General features: G+C 39.8%; 2 protein-coding genes across 3 annotated transcripts in view; one reads left to right on the top strand and one right to left on the bottom strand.

The window, feature by feature from the left end:
• Window positions 1-18654, top strand: part of LIMA1 (LIM domain and actin binding 1) — a 91100-nt gene extending 72446 nt beyond the window's left edge. Inside the window, exons 7-11 of one of the 2 annotated variants that reach the window (XM_043447336.1) lie at window positions 221-328; window positions 4944-5001; window positions 6541-6650; window positions 14239-14372; window positions 16317-18654. In XM_043447336.1, coding sequence (XP_043303271.1) covers window positions 221-328; window positions 4944-5001; window positions 6541-6650; window positions 14239-14372; window positions 16317-17325 — 1419 coding nt within the window. In that variant the 3' untranslated portion in view covers window positions 17326-18654. Of the gene's footprint in view, window positions 1-220; window positions 329-4943; window positions 5002-6537; window positions 6651-14238; window positions 14373-16316 lie in introns of both variants that reach the window. The other variant, XM_043447335.1, reaches the window with a different exon arrangement.
• The window catches only part of LOC122427692 (tubulin alpha-1C chain), a 1128437-nt gene that overhangs the window by 304380 nt on the left and 801841 nt on the right, over window positions 1-22216 (bottom strand). The gene's annotated exons all lie outside the window — the stretch shown is intronic.

Here is a 22216-nt window from a genome sequence, read left to right as displayed (position 1 = left end):
CTAGTTGTATAAATATTTAACTCTGAGGTGTGTGTGTCCACAGAGCTGCTTTTGTCATTTCACAAGTCAATGGGTTTTGCTTCTGAGAATTAGGGGGTTGATTTGACTTGAAATCTTGGAAAAGAATTTCTTTTTTAGCATTCGAAGTTTATTTAATAGATGGCTATGAAGAGAATTGTGAGACTTTTTTTAAAGTTCACAGACTATTTTTATTTTGTAGAATGAGTTGAGAGCCAGTGGTGGTGAAATCAAAACTCATAAATTGGAGCAAAAGGAGAATGTGCCCCCAGGTCCTGAGGTCTGCATCTCCCATCCAGATGGAGAAAAGGTGCGTTGAAAAGCCTGATGTCCATTTGCCAGGGAAGCATGTGTTCTAAATTAGTTGCGTAAAATTAGAAACAACTCTAGGCTGTAGAGTGTCTGGGAATTTGGTAACAGCTGCCAGGACAGATTGTCTTTTTTTGCAGGTCACATAATTTTGGTTGGGGAACTGTGCAACTTATAGCTGACCAAATAATGAAACTTCATTGGAAAATTCTTTTGCTCAGCAAATGCTTAAGTGATTTTTTTAAAAAACCTATTTTGAATAGAGATACCATCTTCAAAGTTATTTGTATATTATTAATTTAACACAGTTTGTATATGAAAATGTCATTCTTTCACTTCAGAGTATTTTGAAAGCTAGGCACTACTTAACGCACAGGCAATGCTGAACTTGTTCTTCAGTCACTAAGTCGTGTCTGACTCTTTGTGACCCCATGAACTGTAGCACACCAGTCTTCCCTGCCTTTACCACCTCCCGGAGTTGGCTCAAACTTGTGTCCATTGAGTCAGTGATGCCATCCAACCATCTCATCCTCTGTCACCTCCTTTTTCTCTTGCCCTCAGTCTTTCCCAGCATCAGGGTCTTTTCCAGTGAGTCATTTCTTCACATCAGGTGACCAAAGTATTGGAGCTTCAGCTTCAGCATCAGTCCTTCCAATGAATATTCAGGATTGATTTCCTTTAGGATTGACTGGTTTGATCTCCTTGCTGTCCAAGGGACTCTCAAGAGTCTTCTCCAGCACCACAGTTCAAAAACATCAATTCTTCAGCACTCAGACCTTCTTTATGGTCCAACTCTCACATCCGTACATAACAACTGGAAAAACCATAGCTTTGGCTATATGGACCTTTGTCACCAAAGTGATATCTGCTTTTTAATATGCTATCTAGGTTTGTCATAGCTTTTCTTACAGGGAGCAAGCATCTGTTAATTTCTTGGTTGCAGTTACTGTCCGCATTGATTTTGGAGCCCAAGAAAATGAAATCTGACACTCTTTCCACTTTTTCCCCATCTGTTTGCCATGAAGTGGTAGGACTGGATGCCATGATCTTTATTTTTTGAATGTTGAGTTTTAAGCCAGCTTTTTCACTCTCCTCTTTCACAGTCATCAAGAGGCTCTTTAGTTCCTCTTCACTTTCTGCCATTAAAGTTGTTAGAGCTTAACAACTAAATGTGAACAAACCATTCCATGTGGTCTTTACCTGCACGGAAGCTAATAGAGTAGGAGGGAGATGCGTAACAAGTTGGCAATTATAAAACAGCAAAACAAGTGTTAGAAAGGGCTATGTGTGGCCATAGAAGCTTGGGCTAAGGACACTTACCCTGACTTTCTCAAGAAGGTGATATCTGAGCCAGATCTTGAAGGATGAACAGGCCAAGTGAATAAGGGGAAAGTTGAGTAAAAAAAAAAGCAAGTGTATTCCAGACAGACACAACAGAGGTTTGGAAACCAGAGAACCCAACCAAGAGCGTAAAGTACACATAGGCAATGACGAGAGACAGATGAAGGGAGAGGGCCAGGGCTGGTCTTGAAATACCCTTAAAAGTATGGGTGTAGTCCTGTAGCAGAGGAAAGCCATGGGAAGATTTTAAGAAAATCAGATTTTATGCATTTATTGTTAGATGCATGGCTTAACTGGAGTAAGCAACAATATAGATGTCAGGTGAATTTATCATTTTCTCTGACAATCCATTACCCAGTCTCTTTGGTCTTTCATTCAATATGATGATCAAGTGTTAAGTTAGATGAGGAAAAAGAGCTTTCAAATCTGTTACATTGATTAATAGGCACATAATCATTGTTCCTGTTACACATTTTGACACCCTTGAGGCCATTCTACAAAAGGTGAGGAGATGATTAAAATGGGTTAAGAGCAATAGTTCTCAAACTTTTTTGACTGTAAGTCTTTAGAATAGATGTATTGACAGCATTGGATAGAGGAGCCCAGCTGGCTATAATCCATGGGGTCACAAAGAGTCAGACATGACTGAGCAGCTAACACACACACACACTGACAGCATACCAACAGGAACTCATGAGATATACTACATACTTGGACCAAAGTAAACATACAGAAAAATGGTCTCAGATTAATGGCCACAAAATTTGACTTAAAGAATTGTTGTTCAGTCGCCAAGTCATATCCAACTGCAACCCCATGGACTGCTGCATACCAGGCTTCCCTGTCACCGTCTCCCAGAATTTGCCCAAGTTCATGTCCATTACATTGGTGATACCATCCAGCCATCTCATCCTCTGTTACCCTCTTCTGATTATGCCTTCAATCTTTCCCAGCATCAGGGTCTTTTCCAGTGAGTCGGCTCTTTGCATGAGGTGGCCAAAGTATCGGAGCTTCAACTTCAGCATCAGTTCTTCCAATGAGTATTCAGGGTTGATTTCCTTTAAGATTGACTGGTTTGATCTCCTTGCTGTCCAAGGGACTTTCAAGAGTCTCCTCCAGCACCACAGTTCAAAAGCATCAGTTTTTTGGCGCTCTACCTTCTTTATGGATTCAAAGAATAGAACAGGAAAAAATTTAGGAGTTTTTATTTTATAAAATTTAATCACTTTATTTTATAAAACCATATCTCAAATATATTTTGAAATAATTAGACAAAGTACTTCTTTCATAATCATAACATAATCAAATTACAAACATCCTTACAACAGTGGGCTGAGGCACTATTTCCATGTCTCATGTAATGTTTCTAGTGAGTTCTCTCATCAGGCTGACTGGTTTTCCCATTTTTTTAAGTGAGAGATTATGTCTTACAAAAAGTTTTCTTATATACTCTAAAAAAAGACATTTAAGAAGTGAAATCCTGCATTGAAATCCTCCCATCTGTTCTTGGAGCATAACTTGAAAAATAATCATCTGGATAATTGTACTTGAGTTGTCCCTATTTCTAATTTCATGTTTCTTTCTTAATTGTCTTCTTGATTTGCAACTGGAACTCTGAGCTGAACTGGAAGATCAGAACATTTTAATTACAGTCTAAAAGGGCATCAGTGCAACTGAATCACAAATTGGGGAGTAGGTGGGGAATAGAAGAAGTAAAGATAGTACATAGCCTTCAAGCATATACCGTAGGTTCATGAACCCTTGGATGCCTTAAAGTTTGTAAAATTTTTCAAAGCCTCAGCTACCCTTTTGGCTATTTGCCTAGCTTTCGTTAACCAATACCTAAGAGCTGTTTGAACTTTGGTTTGTTACAAAAGGACATTAATGCCAGGATCAAGTTGCCTGAAATAGAGTATTTTGTCAAGGTATTGGTCTTCGCTTTCTCCTTTTGTGAATGAATTTGTACTTTTCTTTAATGAAATGTTTGAGCAAAATCTCACATGCTGTCTCCTGGCTGTTCCGTAGTGAAGTCATCTAGTTGGGTACGTGCAGTGATGTCATGATTGTCATTAAGCTTACCCTGCAGGTTCAAGGTGTCCAAATTGGAGGTGAAAAAAGGACATCTTGGGATAGATGCCCCTACTAATTAAGCAAGAATTGAAGAGCTTTTTGTAGCCATGCACTACTTTCAGTAAATTTATTTCATATCATTAAATGAAATAACACATTTAAAATAGTCATTCCAATACCTGGAACATAGTAAACATTTCATCAGTGTTAACTATTATTATACTGGTTTGTTTTATACCATGTCAGAACTCCTGTAATAAAAGGAGAATAAAGGGGGAAAAACTGACCATGCTGAAATTCACGTGCAGTCAGCTAACAACTTAATCTCCATTGTAAATTTATTCGGTACATTAGACATCCTGATATAAACACTCAGCATCACCCATAAAATCCCTGACATCTGAATGAAAGAATATTCCATGAAGAGTGCACGTTGGGTCATTTGATGACCCTTCATGATTTTGAATGTGGAAGAAGACATACGGAAGGACTAGGGGACAGGAGAACGGAGGAGTGAGCTTGTAGAAAGTTCTTTTATTTAAATTTGATGGCTAATGGGAAAAGTAATCACCTACACCTAAGATCTGCCATCTTGTTAAACACTACCATTTTGAGACTGGAATTAAATAAGGGAAACTAACCTTGAAGATAATACCAAAGGGTTGTTATAGATAAATTTGTTTTATAGCTATCAGAAGGTCTTCTGTACTAGCAAGCTTGTTTCAGCAAAATGTGGGTGGGCAATAAGGAGTTAGGAAAATGAAAGAATAATAGTTCCTGTATGTAAAGACTTTATCTTGCCTTGGAGTGAGTTACAGTTATAGGAGTTGTGGTTTTTGGTGAGGAGCTTTGCCCTCCCTGATAGAAGGTTTTGTTTCGCACCCCACTTTCCCTCTTTTTTTTTTTTTTTTTTTTTTGAGAGTAGAAAGATATATTCAGAAGTTCTTTTATAAAGGAAGATAATGCACACTTTTGGCAGTTGCTTGCAGTCTGTTATTCACGTAACTCTGTAATTGAGAGGCATGTTAATATCCTCGTAAAAGACATTTTGCTGCCTCTTGTTTAAATGCTCAGCTGCTCTGGGGCCCATTATTTCCCCTCAGGCGGCCGGTGACTGACTGGAGTCAGCAGGTTTTTATGGCATTAACAGCAGTTTGCTCTTTTATTTTTAATGTGATTCTTAATCCCCCCGCCTTTTTTTGTAGGTTTCTGCATCTGAGAATAGCCTGGCAACCCATTCCACCCCTGCTGAAGATGATTCCCGTAAGTGTTCGTTCTTCGGTCTGGAGGGTGAGGGTCTTGTTCTCTTGCCCCTGTTTGGTGAGGAGAGCGGGGCGGGGGGTTGGGGGGCTTGTCCCCAATTCTGTCAGCTCTGAGAATATGTAACATATTAAATCCAGTAATGCAGCTGATTAGATCTTTCACTTGGTTTTAACGACTGATGACTGGGTACCTTTCACACATCCCATGGCAAAGAGAGAGATGTTAAATTCAATGAAATATAATTAACTTGGGGCAAACTGAATATTTTTGATGCTTCTCTCATTGAACTTACCCTGTCTTTTATACCAAACCTTTTCAGGGTTAATGCTGTAAAAACTATAATTTTGAAGTTTCATTTTAATAGAAGTTTGGCCAAAAAGGACTTTATTTACAGGGATAAGAATTGGTATTTGAGTAACCTTTAAAAAATACCCTTTTCTTATTATATCTATATAAATATGTATTATAATCCGCCCTCTGGCTAAATCATTCCTGTTGGTGCTGAATTTGATCACCTTTTCATCCTACTTTGGAATCATTTTGAGCCTCTTTTCCCAAAGACAAAAATCTTTGTTTTTTAATTTACTGTGTCCACTTTTGATTCTGATGTTCAGTGTATTAGTTTTTTAATATATATAGATTTCTAGCTTTTCCTCAGGTTAATAACTCACTAAACATTGAAAACTCAGCAAGAAGCAGAAGTATTAGCTAAACAGATCTCTAGTAAACCCTGCCTTAAAATTTCAGAAAAATTCTTGCTGCTTGAATCCAAGAACATTCCATTTGCAATCATTTTGCTTGGACTAGAAATTTTTCTGAGTTTTGACTAGGTTTGCAAAACATTTTTTTGAAAAGTAAGCCTTAATCTTTCAATACTTTGTTGACATAACTCTAGATTTTAGGGAATTCTTTTATGGTTCCTTAGTAACTGCATGAATGACTTCTCTGTGCCTCTTCTGAGTTTTCCACACAGTGAATATACTGGCAGGAAATTAACTTATGTAAGTGACACGTCAATGACTATGAAAAAAATTTTATGGAGCCTTTTCCCATAATCTTCATCCATGGATATTTGCTGTAGGGCTGACCAAGAAGATGGTGTCAAATTATATACACACATACACATGAGCATGTGTTTTGAAATTTCTGCCCACACATTCCCCCATTTTCCAAGTTCAGCTGGAACACCCCAGAAGGAGTTATTGGGAGTGCTAATTGCCAAAAAGCCATCAAAGTCTACAAGCAGCCTTTAAAAATGACAAATGCTACAGGGCAGAAGTTTCCTTCTGTAGGGTGGTTTGGGTTCAGCTGCGTGTGGCAAAAGATGAGAAACCCTCTGCGTTGACACCCCAATTTATGAGAGAATCTAACAGCATAGCTTTTAGTATTAGAATATTCTTCAACGGAGAAGCAGTGTTTTTCCTGATGTTGAAAGGACCTGTCGATAATGGAGGTGCCTAAACTTGGCTTTGGGGAAGAACCTTTTCTGATACTTCTCTTGAGATACCATAAAATGTCTTCCTTCTGTAACTCAAGCAGGTAACTCCCAGGTCAAGAGTGAGGGCCAGCAGCCTGTGCATCCCAAGCCACTAAGTCCAGATGCCAGAGCCGCCAGCCTTTCTGAAGGTTCTCCTCCCAAAGCAGTGAAGGTATGATGGTGATTTCTCTTGGAGCCTGTAGACACTGGTTTACTAGTAAAGCTCATTGCATCTTTTATCACTGTGTTCGTTATAACCTGTTTTGGCTTTCCTGGGGACGAAAATGCCAAATAAGAGCACACTTGAACCAGTCAATTTACTTGAAAATCTTGCCACTTTTTCTTAGGCATTTGAGCCAGGCGTGATGAGGCTCATTAATATTGCTCTGTCTGGAATCTGGAAAGCTCCTGAAAGAAAACCCGAAGTGAAAGAAAATAACCTGACTTATTTTCTTGTTAAGTCCAAATTCATAAATCTATGAATGAGTAAAAACCTGTAAAATGAGCAATACAAAAAATCTGTTAAATTAAAATCAACCCATTGGATGGGAATGTACAGTGTTAACTTAAAGATAGCGGCTCCCTGGTCTGAGGAACTTAATGAAAACATGATTGGTAGTCAGTGCATTTAAAGAAAGAATGTGTACATTTCAGCAGGGTTTGGCCAGTCCATTTGCTCTATAAATGGGCATTCAAGTAACATTTACACTTGGTTATAATATTAGATATTAAGGAGTATACAAAATGTTTATACCATAGGAAGATTTTACTAGGCTACTCAATCTATGGTCTCCTTTTATTCACTAATTTTTAAAAGCAGCCTTTCCCTTTCTATGAACAAGTAAATATTCCCATAAAAATAAACAAAGGTAAAAAAGTATATATCCAGCCTCTCTTTTAGGCTGTTCACCTGGCTTGTTTTAATTGAATGCTTTGCTAATACCATGCTGATTTACCCACTTGCATTAATAACCAAACATACCTACACTTCTTTAGTGTCTTCCTCCTGTGGTGTTCTCTTAAGTAGTCAAGGTTTGTTTCAAAGGTTTTAACATTTGAGAGAAACTCAGTGGGTAGAATTAGTTTTAAGGTGATTTGTACTGCCTCAACTTCATGCACGCATCTGCCATTTCTGTCTCTCAACTGTGGGCATGATTGGTTTCTTGATGAAAGTTCTAGTGCACAGAAAGGATGAAGAGAGGAAGACAGAGGTGTGGGTTTGAAACAAAGGGAGGTAAGGAGAATCCAGGATTTAAAGGTTAGATTGAAAAAGAGAGTGGGGCAGGGGTGGGGGAAGATGGTAAACATAAAGATTTTAAAGGAAGCAGAGACATGAGGAGAATAAGATTTATTGAAAGGAACAAAAAATGAAGAAAGTAACACGAGAAAGCAAGTGAACTAGGAAGAAAGAACTGAGCTGCATGATGGGATCTGCATGTCCTTGGCGTGACCCTCTCTTCTGGCCTCGAAGCTCTGCTCATGCTGCCATCAGCACTTTTCTTTTTCCAGTATCTGGAGTCCAGCAAAGTAGCAAATGCCACAGGGTTAATTTCCTCTCCAGCAGCAATTCTGCCCAGATGTGAGTCCTTGGGTTGTGGTTCTGGACCAAGAATAGCAAAGCTGACTTGGCTATGGATTCCGTGCGCTTGAGGGACTAGGGGGATTCTGTAGCTGATCTAAGAACTAAAATTCTGTTCTCAAGTGTGTCTGAATTCTCAATCCAGTCTTGCTTCCCTCCCTTGGCTACTAGACCAGACTTCCTGGTCCTGGGTTGGACCTTTGGGACCCCTCCTTATTCATACTCCAGGATCTGAGCTGATGAGCCATGTGCAAAGAAATGCACCTCACTAAGGTCTTCCTGGCACATCAGAGAGAGGAGATGGAGATAAAGCTCCCTCTGTACCTGCCTCTTTGGCTCTGGTCACTCAGCACTAGAATAAGCCTGCTTGCACCAGACATACACCTCAGGTTTGACTGGAGTAAACTGGCCTGACTGCCTCTGTTTGCTCAAATGGTTATGGTGTTGTATAGAGCTCGGGGTTTTACCCAATCACATCTCCACTTTTATTTAAGGACTGTTTATTTTCCCTTCCTCAGAGTTTGCCTTTACATTCTGCAGGCAAGTATGTAGATACTTTAGCGTTTCCAGGAAAACCTGCTGACATAACTGGTCTCATGGCTATAGACCATGCAACAGAAGTTTTTTCTCCACTGGGAAATTACATACAGCTAAGAATAAATGTGTTCACTCAGAATAGATTTTGCGTCCCCCACATCCTGGAAAATGTGCTGCCTAGTAGTGCCTGTTATTGAAAATAGGACATCTAAGGTAAAGACTCAATTCATTTCAAATTTTAGCTTCAGTTCAGTTCAGTTCAGTCGCTCAGTCGTGTCCGACTCTTTGCGACCCCATGAATCTCAGCACGCCAGGCCTCCCTGTCCATCACCAACTCCCGGAGTTTACTCAAACTCATGTCCATCGAGTCAGTGATGCCATCCAACCATCTCATTCTCTGTCGTCCCCTTCTCCTGCCCCCAATCCCTCCCAGCATCAGCATCTTTTCCAGTGAGTCAACTCTTCGCATGAGGTGGCCAAACTATTGGAGTTTCAGCTTCAGCATCAGTCTTTCCAATGAATACCCAGGACTGATCTCCTTTAGGATGGACTGGTTGGATCTCCTTGCAGTCCAAGGGACTCTCAAGAGTCTTCTCCAACATCACAGTTCAAAAGCATCAATTTTTCAGCACTCAGCTTTCTTCACCGTCCAACTGTCATATCCATACATGACCACTGGAAAAACCATAGCCTTGACTAGACTTAATAAGGTAAAATAAAACCAAACAAAAAAAAACACTCCACAGATGATATTAGTCTTTAAAAGTAAGGATTTTGTCTATTTTGAACACTGGCCAGACAGTTCCGTTGATGAGACTTGGCAGTAAAGAAGTTTAAATAGCAGGTTCCCTTCTCAAAATAGGTGTTCTGGGTCTAGAGCTCAGTAGACCCTGTGAGAAGGATCAGACCTTTCAACTCAAGAGACCCAGAGGTCTCTTAAGCTTTATGTTCTCCCACTAAAATGTTATTCCCTAAATGTTCCTGGAGGGAGGATAAGGAAGGAGATATGACTAGCCCTAGAAACATCTACTGGTCTGGGATAACCCCACCCCAGGATGCTAGGCTTGTCTTGCTGTTGGATGTGGAAAGAAAACACGGCAGCCTGAATGAGAGGCTGTACCCTTTGTACGTGTCCCTTCCTTCATGGACAGGGTAGGAGGTTTTATGCTGTTTTGCAAATCTATCAGAATTATGCTAGAAGGGCACCTAGATTCTTTTCTGACTACCTACATCATTACTGCTTTCTCAGAGCACTAACGTTTCCTCTACATGTAGAACAACCTATGTAAGGTGTGAATATCTCCAAAATGCTTTCACAAAGAATTTCACAAAAAGCCAGCAGAAGGGTTAAGGCCAGAGCCAGCCCAGCCATATACTGTATGGTGGGGAGGGTTTCAGTTTAATTACCCAGATATTTTGCACAAATTGGAAGGAGGAAATGAAAGGCTTTTTATAGTGTTCTATCTGAGGCATGGAGGCCTGACATTAGTACAGAATTTTCTTCTGATTTCACTATGTCTAAAGGCTAGTTGCTTTACCACTTATGGCCAGCTGCTGCCTACACACCGATATATACCCCAACTGGGGCCTTTGTCGAACTAAAAAATATATGTAAGACGAGAGCAAAAGGATGTAGATAAAGTCATAAAAATTTATTGGAAAAAAAGCTTTAAGTAGATGCTGATCAACAGAAGGCCTGTAACATCCCCCAGATGGGAAAGACCTGAGAGTGTTTAGGGACATCAATTATTTATATATTACCACATTCATTCCTGACTATCCCTAAGACATTATCTACATATTTTAATTTGAAACAAAGTGAAGACTTGTTCATTCAAAATGCTGTGGTGAAATCATTTTCAATTGGGTTAGCATCTGCTCTCTTCCCCAAAGAGTTTCCTTTAGTTATGGAAATTTATTCCAGGACAATTTAGAAAATACTCTCTCAGTTTGTTAGTCGAGGATTCTGAGTTTTAATTTTAATTCTGTTATTACTGACTGTGCAAGCTTTAATAAGGCACCTGATATCGTGGTGCTTTAGTGTGAAAAATGGTGAAGGAGGGGAGATGACAAAGCATCTTATGAACTGCAAAAAATATAAAGATTAAAAAATGTCTAAACATTCTATTACTGGCAGTGTTTTAAATGTGGCTGGGCCAAGTTCGAGCATGCCATGAAGGCATGGGCAGGATGTATGCCAGGCCTACCATAATGGTAGAGATTTTTGGGCACTGACTATGCTTCCTGTTGTCTGAATAGACACGGGGGCAATTACAGAAAAGTGGCTGAGAGCCCAGGACAGAGGAAATAAAGGGAAGGCACAGCCGCAGCCACTCTGACTTGGCATATTGCCATGTTGGGCTCCTCTTGTCTTTATAACACTATAGGGGCCCTTAGGCAGCTGCCGCATAACCCTTAAATGATATTGAAAAGGGTGTATGTGAAAAAGGGATAGGAATAATGGGAATCTGGCAGGTCTGGCTAGTTAGAAGCTTGTGGTTAGTCAGATGTTTGAGCTAGCAATTTATTAATTTGATGTTAAGGAGAGGAATGCCTTTTCACTTGTTGTGAGTGAAGGCCCTAGTCAAGAGAGAGCAAATGTAGGTCAGGTGTGGGAGGTAGGAAGACAGTGAAGAATTGTTCATGAGACACTCCTTGTGTGGGTGAAGGCTTGGAAAACTCTCCTGAGTTGGTACTCTGATCTAACCTCAGGTGGGTATGAGTGAGCTGATGTTACCACGATTAGCAGCATTACTTGGTAAAGAAAGAAAACGTGGTCTTATTCTTGGATCTGAGTCTGTATCTGAGCTTCAGCTCAGCTGCAGTAAAAAGCGCTCCAGGGCACACCGAATGCTTTGTATTCACTGAAGGTTCCTGTTTGTCTCTTCCAGCTTCTGCTTCCTGCTCCTGGTACCTAATTTTTGCTCCTGCCTTCCACTTTCCTCCTAATGTGAGCTCAACTTACAGCTTTCTATTCTGGGCTGCACCCTTCTACTGTGTGTTTCTGTGTGTGTGTGTGTGTGTGTGTGTGTGTATGTTAAACAGAGGTGTGCTCTGTAGGCCTCCAATCCCCTTTAGCAGAATAATACCCATTTCCTCCTCTGCCATGGGAAAGTTCTGTCTCCTGTTCTGCCTTTACTGACCAGAATGAACACGTATTCTCCTAAGTGTTAAAAATACAGCATTCATCCTAGAGCTGAAAAAGGTTTTCACTGATAAGTAAATACATTGGGCCTATTACTTTACATTGTCTGAATTGTGATTTGTACAGGCTTTAATTGTACTATTATATCCAAATTTTATTCTTTTAATATTTCCTGCTTGCTAGGCAAGGACCTAGTCCTTTTAGAGAAACTAATTAAATTATGCAAGGACATCTCCACTTAGGCCCTATCTTGTTAGAAGTGTCGATATAAGAAAAAACAATTTGGGAATTTCCTAGCAGTCCAGTGGTTAGGACTCTGATTTCTCACTGCCAAGGGCACAGCCAAAAAAAAAAAAGGAAAGAAATAAAGAAAAACCAATTCTACATCAAGATTCTACTATATAGCACTGGGAACTATGCTCAATATCCTGTAGTAAACCATAATGGAAAAAAATATGAAAAGAATATACATATATAACTGAATCACTAAGCTGTATACCAGCAACTAACACAGCATTGTAAATCAACTATACTTCAATAAAATTAAAAAAAAAAAAAAGGAAACATTTTCGAACTCTAAATAATGCCCTAATATCTGCCAACAGCATTCAGTACAGTAACATTTGATCATATTTAAATTCCTCAGTTGTGCTTGGTAAACTGAGTTGTAGGTGTAGTCTTTGATTTAACTTTTTCTTTTTGACTGTAACCCTAGGGATGGAGAGCCTGCTGTTAACACTCAGCACCCCCCCCCCCATTTTTAAATCCTTTGGTGCTATTTGGGAGTTTACCACCAATTTTATTAAATCCCCTTTTATGGACCTTAACCTTTACTCCTCTGCCCATTTTCTACTGTCATTTCCTGTCAAAATCTGCTTGGCAACCATTCCTATTTTTGCTTTACTTCTTTGTGAATCATGTGGCAAGTGAGCCAGCAGTCTGATTTTTTTTTTTTTATGGGTCTATTTTCAGACTTTTTAAATTAAAATTCTATCTTACCCATAAGCTGTTTTATTTTAGGCTTACCTTAACCATTCAGGCCTTGAGCTTTGGGACTGAATTGTATTATTGGCCACCATACTGGTTCTGGTGGCAAAGGGGCCACCAACGTGCCTGAGAGAGCTTCCAGACCACCTTAACCAAACTGCTCCTACCTTTACTCTTAACAGTTGAGGTGTTTCTGTTGGGACAAGTCAAGGATCACACACAGCTAGAGACTTCTTACCCCCAACCCTAGTGGCCATGTAACTACCTCTTATCGTGTAAAACTTACAGCTTTGGAACTCTAGCTTTCATCAGTGCTAGAATACAGTATGTAGTTTGTGTGTGTTCAGTCTCTCACTAGGGTCCAACTCTTTGTGACTCATGAACTGTAGCCTACTAGGCTCCTCTATCCATGGGATTTCCCAGGCAAGAATACTATAGTGGGTTGCCACTTCCTTCTCCAGGGGATCTTCCCAACCAAGGGATCCAACCTGCATCTCCTGCTTTGGCAAGTGGATTCTTTCCCACTGAGCCACCTGGGAAGCCCTTTTGTAGTTTAGGATTAATTTTACCAGCAGCAACTTTGCTCACCCTGCCCATATTCCACACTACAAACAGCTCACGAATTCCCTATTATGACTCCTCCCACCCTGCCCCAGTACATTAGTTTTATTCTCCTTTTGGTTTTTTAAAAAGATTATAGAACCTATAGTTTTATTGGGCTGTGCTTTTTTCTGTTGTTCTAATAAAATTGTTTGTGTCTCTTTTAAAATGTTCCATTTTATGTGTCCATTTTGCTTTATTTAAAAATATTATGTCTAGTGGATTAAGTCAAGATTATAAGCAGAAGGGGCTGATAGTTGCTTTATCCAAGTATCTTTTCCAAATATATACAAAAAAGAATGTCTATATGTGTATAACTGAGTTTGCTATATGGCAGAGATTGGCACAACATTGTAAATAAAGTACACTTCAAAAAAAAATAAAATAAAGTACACTTCAATAAAAAAAGTTTTTAAGTAAATGAATTTTTTAAAACCAGTGTCTTTTCCTACTTCCCAAAGCCAAATGCTCTTTCTCTCCTTGAAAGTTACCCCCTTCAGAAACAGTTCTTTAAAAAGCCTGTCCTGCTTCTATTTGGCACTTAAACAATTGTCTTTCTTCTGTGTCTGATGACATTTTCTCCTAATTTCCTGTCTGCAGAATCATTTTGTGTGTACTCGTGTGTGTGTGGTGGTTGGTCTAAGCCTTTCTCTGCAATCTGGCCCTAGATCCACTCATCCTCAGTGGCTGCTGCACTTAGAATAGCCAGGCAGCCTGGGTAAGGAATTCAGGAGAGCCTATGGCCTTAAAGAGTCAAATGATAGAATTATAGCAGGCTTAGTGTTCCTCTGAGAATTGACAGCCCAGGTAAGGGAGCCCATAGATAACAAAGTAAATCCCGGGGCCCACCTCAGCAGAGTACTAACTTCTCACTGCCTTAGCTAGCTGAAGTTGTCCTTTTCCTTTTCCCAGAAGTTTCAGGCACCTGCAAGAGAGACCTGCGTGGAATGTCAGAAAACAGTCTACCCGATGGAGCGTCTCTTGGCCAACCAGCAGGTGTTTCATATCAGCTGCTTCCGTTGTTCCTATTGCAACAGCAAGCTTAGGTAAGCCAGACCAAACAAGCCATCTCTGGAGGTAGTTGGACCTCCAGAGGGAGCCTTTGGTTTTTAGAACACTTAGAAATGCTAATAGTATCTGCTGTTAGAAGAGCTCAGAGAGCTACAGACAAAAATTAATGAAGTTATAGTAGCTGTTCAGGTGATTATTGCTGATCCAAAGATAGACTACAAACTGGTAAAGTTGGAAGATGAACATTTTAGGATTTCAGCTTCTCACCTACTTAGTACAGTTGAGAACCATGTATGCTTTGACATGTGTTTAGAGATGTCATGTTTTTGAGGGAAGTATCCCAGAAAATTGACTGTGTTCTAGAGATTTACAATCATTGCTTTTTCTTTAATAAAGTTGGGAGGGTGATTAAAAAAGATTGTGTGTGCTGTTGAGGATCTTTGAAGAAAGTGAAAAGTACCATTTAGTTACAAGCATTTTATAGTAAATGATAATGGTGTTTAGAACTTCTTGGTACATTGCCATTAATTTACACGTTAGGACTAAAGCTTAAATCATGCAGGTTGTTGGTGACCTAATTTAGCAGAATGTTTTCCCTTGGTATCAAGGAATCATACAGTTAAGAAATCTCAAGAGGATACTTGTTGAAGCCCTTCAGGTTATCCCAAGTACTGTATAAATGGCAAAAACAGCAAAAATAGTAGATCCTGAAGAACACATATTTTTCTGTATATTGCTTTGTTTTATTTTCTGAGAAAATAATGATGTATCATTTCTTCTTAGTAACTCAAAGTATGGATATAAATGTGGCAAATTGTAGAAATATTCCATGTGAGCTCATTTTATTCATATTGGAGGAGGAAGTAACCAGGATGGCATTTCTTCCAGCCTTCCTTCCAGAGCAGGCATCCCTTCCACCATACTGTTGAAAGATGTCCTGGCACCTGTGTGGCACTTCTGGGTGGGTTAATACCCCACTTCAGCTAGTTCTGGTGTTAGCGCTAGCTCAACAACTTTCCCTTATGTTGAGCCAAAATGTGCGTCTATAACTTCCACTCAGTGGTTCTTTTTCTGCCCACTGTATTCTTTTCTTCAGAGCACATTCTTCTAAATTTTTGAATTTTTATGTTTCTCCTGTGGAAATAACTTGTTGTTTTTCTACCCCTCCTATAAAACGTGTTACCCTTTGAGAGACACCAGATGTCCTAAAGACCTGTCCAGCACTGACGTTAGGGTAGACTGACTTCTGGCTGTTGTTTGCTGTTCTCCTATTAACCATAGCTTTCCTTGATTCATCACTGGCATCTACTGAGTGCCAGCCATTGGCAGAGCATTATACCCATTCCTGCTTTTAAATTATAACACAAATGGGAAACTAGGAGGAAAATGATTCAACTTTTTACAAAGGAATATCATTAAAAATAGTTACATGTTATAAATAGTTAGGAAATAGGAGATGATCAGAGTTAGGTGGAATTACCTAGGGAAGACTTCTTGGAAGTAATTTTTTTTAACAATTTTGACAGAGGGGAGGGAGTGAAACCACTTGAAATGGGAGCATGCACCAAGTGGAAGAATGTCTTCTGAAGTTTCAGGCCTAGAAATGAACATTTTTTAATAAGGATAATAAAAACAAACATGTTTAAAAGGGGATGGAGCATCCTCGGTTGACTGATGATGTGCTTTTTAAAAAAATTTATTTATTTGGCTGCACTGGGTCTTAGTTGCAGCACATAAGGTCTTTAGTTGTGGCATGTGAGATTTTGTTCCCTGACCAGGGATCGAACCTGAGCCCCCTGCATTGGAGTGCAGAGTCTTAGCCCCTGGACCACCAGGGAAGTCCCTGAAGTGCTTTTAAAGATATTTTTCTCACTTTGCATCTTCTGGAAATACTGGAGTTGCCAGGTTTCAGACTACTGGTATAAATAAAAGTATACAGATTTGTTAACTTTATGCTTTTTTTTTTTTTTAAACAACAGTCTAGGAACATATGCCTCTTTACATGGGAGAATCTATTGCAAGCCTCACTTCAATCAACTCTTTAAATCTAAAGGTAACTATGATGAAGGCTTTGGACACAGACCACACAAGGATCTATGGGCAAGCAAAAATGAAAACGAAGAGACATTGGAGAGACCAGCCCAGCTTCCAAATGCAGCGGAGACCCTTCAGAGCCCAGGGGTAGAAAATGCCCCCATTGAGAAAGTGGGTGTGCTAACTGCAAGTATGGAAGCCAAGGCATCCTGCCCGCTGGAGAAGGAAGACAAGCCAGCTGAAACCAAGAAGCTGAGGATCGCCTGGCCACCCCCCACTGAGCTTGGCAGTTCAGGAAGTGCCTTGGAAGAAGGGATCAAAGTATTGAAGCCTAAGTGGCCGCCTGAGGATGAAATTAGCAAGCCTGAAGCTCCTGAGGATATAGACCTGGATCTGAAGAAGCTAAGACGATCTTCTTCTCTGAAGGAGAGAAGCCGCCCATTCACCGTAGCAGCTTCATTTCGAACCTCTTCAGTCAAGAGCCCAAAAGCCTTGTCCCCACCTATCAGGAAAGGCTGGAGCATGTCAGAGCAAAATGAGGAGTATGGAGGAGGTGTAGCAGCAGAAAGGAAACACATGGAAAATGCCAACGCCTCTGAGAAGAATGAGAGTGTGGGGAAAGCAACCTGGCCCAACAAGGGATCTAAAGGAGGGGAGGCTGGGCGGAGAAGTAAGGAGATTCACAGTTTTGAGATGGGGAGTGAAAATCTTATAGAGAATGGTGCAAACTTAGATGAAAGTGATAAAAACCTCCTCAAAAAGCAGTCTCCACTAGAACCCAAGTCAAAAACTTGGTCTAGCTATACAGACAACCCCTCCACTAAAGAATTCACTACTCAAAATCAGAAATCCCAGGATGTGGGATTCTGGGAGGAAGAAGTAGTCGAAGAGCTGTCTGTAGAGGAACAGATAAAGAGAAATCGGTACTATGATGAGGATGAAGAGGAAGAATAACAAATTGCAATGATGTTGGGCCTTACATTTATGTGAGTGTCAGTGAGTTACTGCCCTTATCAAAGTGATACACATAAACAGCTGTCTCAGCATGAACTGAAATTTATGAGGAAGTAACTTTGGAAGAGAGTTCCTGCTTCAAAAAAAAAATCCCATACTGCAGCTTAAGTGAACCAATTCTAAACGCTAGAGATAACATCACTTAAATCCTCTATTTTAGCAATGATGATATACACAACTGCTTTAAGGTCTTTTGGGGGCAGGAGTGTGTATGGTGGAGTGGGGGGGGGATATTCCAACTGATAAGGTCCAGATTTCACTGTATTCCTGAAAGACAATATGAAAATAGATGATTAGTAGTGTACTGTTCCACTAAAAATTCAATTATGGAATGAGCAGAAGGGATTTAGGGGCCTAAACATTATAACTGAATGCACTTTAGTATAAAGGGCACAGTTTGCATATTTTTACATGAATACCAATTTATTGTTTAGTATTCCTCTGCTAAGAGATTAAATATTTAGCCTTTTTAAAAAAATTAGGTTAATTTTCTTACTCTGATGTATATGGGGGATTTATTGCTTACTCTGATATATATGGGGGTTTATTGCATCCTGCTTTCTAGACCACATCCTGAACCTAGAGTATTGAGATACAGCACAACCATCTTTTCAGAGTACCTTTTGAGCACCCTTGGTGCCTGGAGGGATTCATTGTGTCCCAAATAAGCTATGGTATTTGCCAATGAGTATGACCACACCCCAAGTGATTGCTTTCTTCTCTGGTGGTCTCTGTGTTTCTCATAATTTGCTGAAAGCTGCAATATTTTTATAAGATCTTTTATATTTGCCATGTTGCATATTGGAGCAAAGTGATGAGTTAGTTTAAAGGAGGAATAACAAAAAAGAAAAAGATGCCTTAAACCACTTGAGCTCAGACCCCCCCGACCCCTATAATTCTACTTCTGATATCCCCTTTCTGGGACATTAGTTTTTGAATACTTATAAGTTCTGAAATGTATAGATTTTTATGGCAGACAGTATTCCTAGGGTGCAATTAAACCAATTATAGGCCTTTCTTGAGAGATGATTTTCTAGTGTTAAGGTTTTGGAACAATATAAACTTGAGTACATTTGTTGTACATAATTGATATTCCAAATTGTATTTTGGCGGGGAGAGAAGCATTTTAAGCTATAGGCTTTACTTTATACAGCTTTTTTCGAGATTTAGCTCTGATGTTTTTTAGAGATGTAAAAATATTCTGCTTTCTTACAGTCTTGCTTACTCTGAAACATTTTTATTCAATAAAGCTTTTAACTGACATTTGAACTTTCAGTGTTCCTTTTCCATTATTATTTTACATTGTTACTGTCTCTCAGGACTTTTTGCCTTAGCAGTTTGGGTAGAAAAGGCAAGTGCGTCTGATGGGTTTCGAGAGAAGTACTATGTATACTTCTCACCACTAGGTGGTGGTGTTGAGCTGGTCTTAGGCTTTCATTCTCCTAGAAGACAAATTTTTCTTCAAAATGGAAAGCAGTCTGGCAACAAAATTATTGTGTGCATTCAAAACAAGACGCTTGTTTTACCAATTCAAGATGCAGTGGTGGTTTTTATTAATTAGTTAATTATTGTTCAGTTGCTAAGTAGTGTCCGACTTCCAACCTCACGGATTGTAGTACACCAGGCTCCTCTGTCCTCCAGTATTTCCCAGAGTTTGCTCAAATTCTTGTCCACTGAGTCAGTGATGTTATCTAACCATCTTATCCTCTGCTATCCCCTTCTCCTGTCCTCAGTCTTTCCAAGAATCAGGGTCTTTTCCAATGTGTCGGCTCTGCCTCAGGTGGCCAAAGTATTGGAGCTTTAGCATCAGTCTTTTCAATGAATATTTAGAGTTGAGTTCCTTTAGGGTTGACTGGTTTGATTTCCTTCCAGTCTTAAGAGTCTTCTCCAGCACCACAATTCGAAAGCATCAATTCTTCAGTGCTCAGCCTTCTTTAATGGTCCAACTCTCACATCTGTACATAATTACTGGAAAAACCATAACTTTAATTATATGGACCTTTGTCGGCAAAGTGATGTCTCTGCTTTTTAATATGCTGTCTAGGTTTGTCATAGCTTTCCTTCCAAAGAGCAGTTGTCTTTTAATTTCATGGCTGCAGTCACCATCCACAGTGATTTTGGAGCCCAAGGAAAGAAAATCTGTCACTGCTTCCACTTTTTCCCTTTCTATTTGCCATCAAGTGATGGGACCCGATGCCATGATCTTAGTTTTTTGAATGTTAGGTTTCAAACCAGGTTTTTCACTCTCCTCTTTCACCCTCATCAAGAAGCTCTTTAGCTCCTCTTCACTTTCTATTAAAGTCGTATTATCTGCATATCTGAGGTTGTTGCCTTTTCAACTGGCAAATTTGATTCCACCTTGTGATTCATCCAACCCAACATTTCTCATGATGTACTCTGCATTTAAGTTAAATAAGCAGGCTGACAAAATACAGCCTTGTCATACTCCTTCACCAGTTTTGAACCAGTCAATTGTTCCACGTCCATTTCTAACTGTTACCTCTTATCCTGCATACAGGTTTCTCAGGAGGCAGTTAAGGTGATCTGGTATTCCCATCTCTAAGAATTTTCCAGTTTGTTGTGATCCACAGTCAAAGCTGTAGTGTAGTCAATAATTCTATCTCCAAGGAAATCTACACTCCCATTTAAAAAGGAAAAAAGCAAAAAACACCTTAATAAGGTAAAGTATACTTCACCTTATAATTACGCCTAAATGCTAAATGGAATCTTTGAATGCCTCTGCTGGACTTGAAATGGACTTGTTTTTTGCTCCGGGCAGAGGTATGGTTGTCATTTCATTTCCTTGTTTGCAGAGGCAACTGCCCTGATTAGTAAGGTGCTTTTTTTTTTTTTTTTTTTTTTTTTTTAAATGGGAGTGCAGATTTCCTTGGAGATAAAAATGCTTTTTCAGTCATCTGTTAACATTTTCCAGGGTTGCTGTGTGTTCCAGTTTCTTGCCTGGTCTTCAAAGTGGATGGCTGGATACTACTATCTGCTCTTGACTCCACTACAGGCTGAAGTAATTTAGAAAGCCCTGAAAGCCCTGTTCACTGAACAGTTAATCCAGAAGCACCTGCTGATTTTTACAAAATATCCAATCCTGGTTTGAGTTTAGCTACCTTTACTTTGTGACTCACTATTGCTCTAACCTATCCAAATGGTGCTCATCACATCTACTAACCTTATACAAAAAGTGAGTGCCTAGGGTGGGCATTTTATTGGTATCAGTTGAGTGTGTACCTGCTCAGTTGTGTCCAACTCCCTGCAACCCTACATACTGTAGCTCAATAGGCTGCTCTATCCATGGAATTTTCCAAGCAAGAATACTGGAATGGGTTGCCATTTCCTCCTCCAGTGGATCTTCGCTATCCAGGGGCTGAATCCGCATCTCCTGTGTCTCCTGCATTGCAGGCAAATTCTTTACCACTGAGTTGAGTAAGTCACCATATATCAGGTATGTGAGGACTGCGATTATCCTGGGAAGAACTTTTCCATGCCTTTCAAGAACTAAGATAGATATAAGTAGAGATAAGAATTAGTTCCATAATCAATACAATAAAAGGATATTCTTATATCAAGAGAATGACCAGATAATACTAAATATTCTTAGAAAACAAAAGCACCTACAGCCAAAAAAAAGCATTTATTCTCTCAGCTCTCTGAATGAAGGCAACTTCTTGGACTATGTCAAGGTTGACAGTGGAATGACGTGAATTTTTCTGTTGGTGAAGCAAGAAAAGGCCTGCTTTGGAACCTGAAATGATTAAGGAGACTCTGTTCATGACTGCTACAAGGGCCAACTTAGTTCTGCCAGCTTGCAGGTCAAATTACTCCTGGCCTAAGTGAAACCTGTACTAAGTTTACTCTCACATATTTCATCAGCAATATGTTTTCTTACAACCAAGAGGTTGAGGAATGTTACAAAAGTGTTTTTCTGGGAATAGGTCTTGAGACCAAGATCACGGTGTATAAGCTCCTGTAGGCCAAGTTAGCGTGTTCTTTGTTTCCTGGGGCTCTGATTTGAATTCCCATGGGATCAAGAAGCGTTTACTTTTTTTGAAATTAGTCTTGATTATAAGGTAGTTACCATCAAAACTATTTGACTTTGGATGAAAATGGCTTCAGGCATGGTTTTAGACCAGCAGCAGTGGTATGACCTCTGAGTTTGTCAGAAATACCCATTCCTGGGCCTATCCTGAACTTCCTGAATCAAAACTTTGGATGGAGCCCAGGAAACTTTTGGCAAACTTTTAGCAAATTCCCTATGTAGGAGATCAGTTCAGTCGCTCAGTCGTGTCTGACTCTTTGCGATCCCATGGACTGCAGCAAGCCAGGCTTCCCTGTCCATCACCAACTCCTGGAGCTTATTCAGACTTATGTCCATCATGTCAGTGATGCCATCCATCTCATCCTCTGTTGTCCCCTTCTCCTTCCGCCTTCAATCTTTCCCAGCATCAGGGTCTTTTCAAATGAGTCAGTTGTTCACATCAGGTGACCAAAGTATTGGATTTTCAGCTTCAGCATCAGTCTTTACAATGAATATTTCAGGCTGATTTCCTTTAGGATTGACAGGTTGGATCTCCTTGCAGTCCAAGGGACTCTCAAGAGTCTTCTCCAACACCACAGTTCAAAAGCATCAATTCTTTGGCGCTCAGCTTTCTTTATAGTCCAACTCTCACATCCATACATGACTACTGGAAAAACCACAGCTTCGACTAGATGGACATTTGCTGGCAAAGTAATATCTCTGCTTTTTAATATGCTATCTAGGTTGGTCATAGCTTTTCTTCCAAGGAGCAAGTGTCTTTTAATTTCATGGCTGCAGTCACCA

The sequence above is a fragment of the Cervus canadensis genome, chromosome 25 (assembly GCF_019320065.1).
Source record: "Cervus canadensis isolate Bull #8, Minnesota chromosome 25, ASM1932006v1, whole genome shotgun sequence".
Lineage (NCBI taxonomy): Eukaryota > Metazoa > Chordata > Mammalia > Artiodactyla > Cervidae > Cervus > Cervus canadensis.
This window is presented reverse-complemented; position numbering and strand designations above follow the sequence as displayed.